At 37.2% G+C, this 2,500-nt stretch overlaps 1 protein-coding gene across 1 annotated transcript in view; it reads left to right on the top strand.

Annotated features, from left to right (window-relative positions):
• Window positions 1-326: 326 nt before the first annotated feature.
• The window catches only part of LOC125046887, a gene marked incomplete at its 3' end in the record, with an annotated part of 10,655 nt that continues 8,481 nt past the window's right edge, over window positions 327-2,500 (top strand). Inside the window, 1 exon segment of the mRNA XM_047644887.1 lies at window positions 327-408. Within this exon segment, the coding sequence (XP_047500843.1) occupies window positions 327-408 (82 nt within the window).

Below are 2,500 nucleotides of genomic sequence, written 5' to 3' on the forward strand. Positions count from 1 at the left end.
CATTGCTGCCATTATCATCAGCTTTATCACCACTATCATTATCATTCAATATTATTGTTATCATCAATTATTGCTGTTGCTCTTGGTATCATTGATTGTTAGTAACTTTTACAGTCAATTTGATCATTAGTGCCCTATAGTTACCTAAGGTCGGCAATTAAATATATATATAATATTATATATATATATATATATATATATTAAATCATCTAAGGATAGTGATAAGGTTTAACGAGTAGAAAAAGTTAAATATCATGGGTTCCACCTCCACTGATTGGGGATGTTGCGCGGGTCACCAGGCTTTTGTGAAGGCGAGATAAGATAGGATGAACAAGATAAGCACCGATGAACGCCATCTTGAGACGCCGAGGCTGCAGGTCCTCGCCTCCGCCACGACAGGTGTGACAGGTACGTTTCCCTTCTGCACTATATGAGTGGGATCAGTCTGTAGATTCCCTTATTCATCCCGATTTGTTTAATATAAACGCTTTTGTTTAGTCTCTATTACACATTTAGTTTCTTTTAATCATGGTTTATATCTTATACACTCTGGACAGTGAAGACGGGGTCGGATTTGGTGTTTTACTGAGTAGTCGACACGCAGACCTCCGAGTCAGTAATTTAACTTTTTTTTCAAAATGATGGTCTTGTATTGATTTATTACACTGAGCAGAACGTTAGGATGGAAGAATGTTTTAATGAAGTCGTAGAGTTGCTTGGACATTTGCCGTTTTTCTTTTAATTGCTTGGAAAATGGCCAATATACAAGCAATCTACAACGATATCACAACATTCTCCCATAGGTAATAAGTCAATACAAAGCTCTCGTATCGTGGGTGTGGCCTGTGACCTGCCCGGACGACGCTGAGTGTATTTCATTAAATTCTTGCCTCTCGCGTCGAACGAAATTCATCGCTTCCGTTTTTTTTTTTTTTTTTTCTTTTTCTCTCTCTTTTATCTCCTTTGGAAGTTGTTTTAGATAAGATATCATTCACTTAGTGTGACAGGAGGACGTAAGAGAATGATATCCTATGATATAAACTTCCCAGGAAAAAATAAAAAGTAGAGAAACTAAATAAATTTGCTAGGAGCCAAAATTCATCTTTAGTAGAGATTGCTTGCCGTCGCCCAGCAGGGCCGCCTATCTCTCATGAGTTGGACGCCAAGGACCTCAATCATTATGACTGATATAAACCTTGCAAGCAATGTAAATATGAACCTTTTAAGAGAACCGAAGAAAGAATGCGGTATGAAATTGAAGACATTGACTTTACGAGGATATCGTAGTATAATTAGTAATTTGTGAATCGATTAAGCGTTGACAAATGCGAAACAAAGACCTTCTGGAAGTGCTTATGAAAATAGTTGCCGGAGTAGTTGTTTATGAAAGCATTATCTCATTAAATCTCGCCTTTATGGGATATGCAATGAGCAAAGGAGAAAGCGAGCTTAGCTGATATAAAAGGATCGTTGCTTTTAAGATAACTTTTAGGAATAACTCAAGCAGAGAAAACCATGGAAAACAACCGAATAAAAATTGAAAGTCTTTAACACTACATATCTTAAATAACAAAAACATAGATATAACAAAGTGAGGACACAATAAGCGATATAAAAATAGAGAGAAGAAATACCACAGTTAATTTAAACATCTGGCGACTTGACACTTAGTAGTACTAGTAGTATGGCGTGACTTACTTAGTGCTAGCATTCGCCCGGTGATTTTAAGGAAAATACGAAATGCTTCAAATACTACTTCCAATATAATTTCCTGCCTGGATTTTTATTTTTTTCAATCGAGGCACCGTATCGCAATGCTTAGGATAGATGAATGTCATTGACCTAAGCTTGTAGACATATTATTTCTTTTAATAATCTAAACAGAAAAGTAAAAACTAATGAGCATAAAGAAATGTTGAGTAAATAGTGGAACGTCTTAAATATCCAGGTTAAGTGGTGAGAACGTGCATATCGCGAAATTAGTTGTAGTCCGGTGGAATGCTTCACAAAGGCCAACATTTGCAGAGAGATCAACAGAATGGATCTCACCATAATTCTGGTGTGTTTTGCTAAAACAGGGTGACTAAATTCATTCGTCTCCTACATGGCGTTCCCTAAATTTTTTGAAGGAAAACAAAAGGACTGGAGTAAATCGGGTGGAAATTAAGAGATAGATCTAGTTTTTTTTTTCTCGCTCAATGAAATTCCTTCGCTGTATAACAGACAACCCGAAGCATAACCACAGTTGTAATATCATGTTTCAATCAAATCCTCCAAAACCTCAAGAGAAATAACTCACCTGGATTCAGCGTCCACCAACCAAGGGATCGCATCACCTCTGCAACAGCTGCCATGTGATCATAAACGTCTTTCATTGGCTCTGTCTCCCTTGTGTCTCCCTGGAAATTTCTCCTCGGCTGACTGATAAAAATACCTGGAAACCCTTACCCATATTTCAAAACTGAGAAAAGCAAAACCATGAAAGCGGGAGTATAAATGT

Source organism: Penaeus chinensis, chromosome 39 (genome assembly GCF_019202785.1).
Source record: "Penaeus chinensis breed Huanghai No. 1 chromosome 39, ASM1920278v2, whole genome shotgun sequence".
Classification (NCBI taxonomy): domain Eukaryota; kingdom Metazoa; phylum Arthropoda; class Malacostraca; order Decapoda; family Penaeidae; genus Penaeus; species Penaeus chinensis.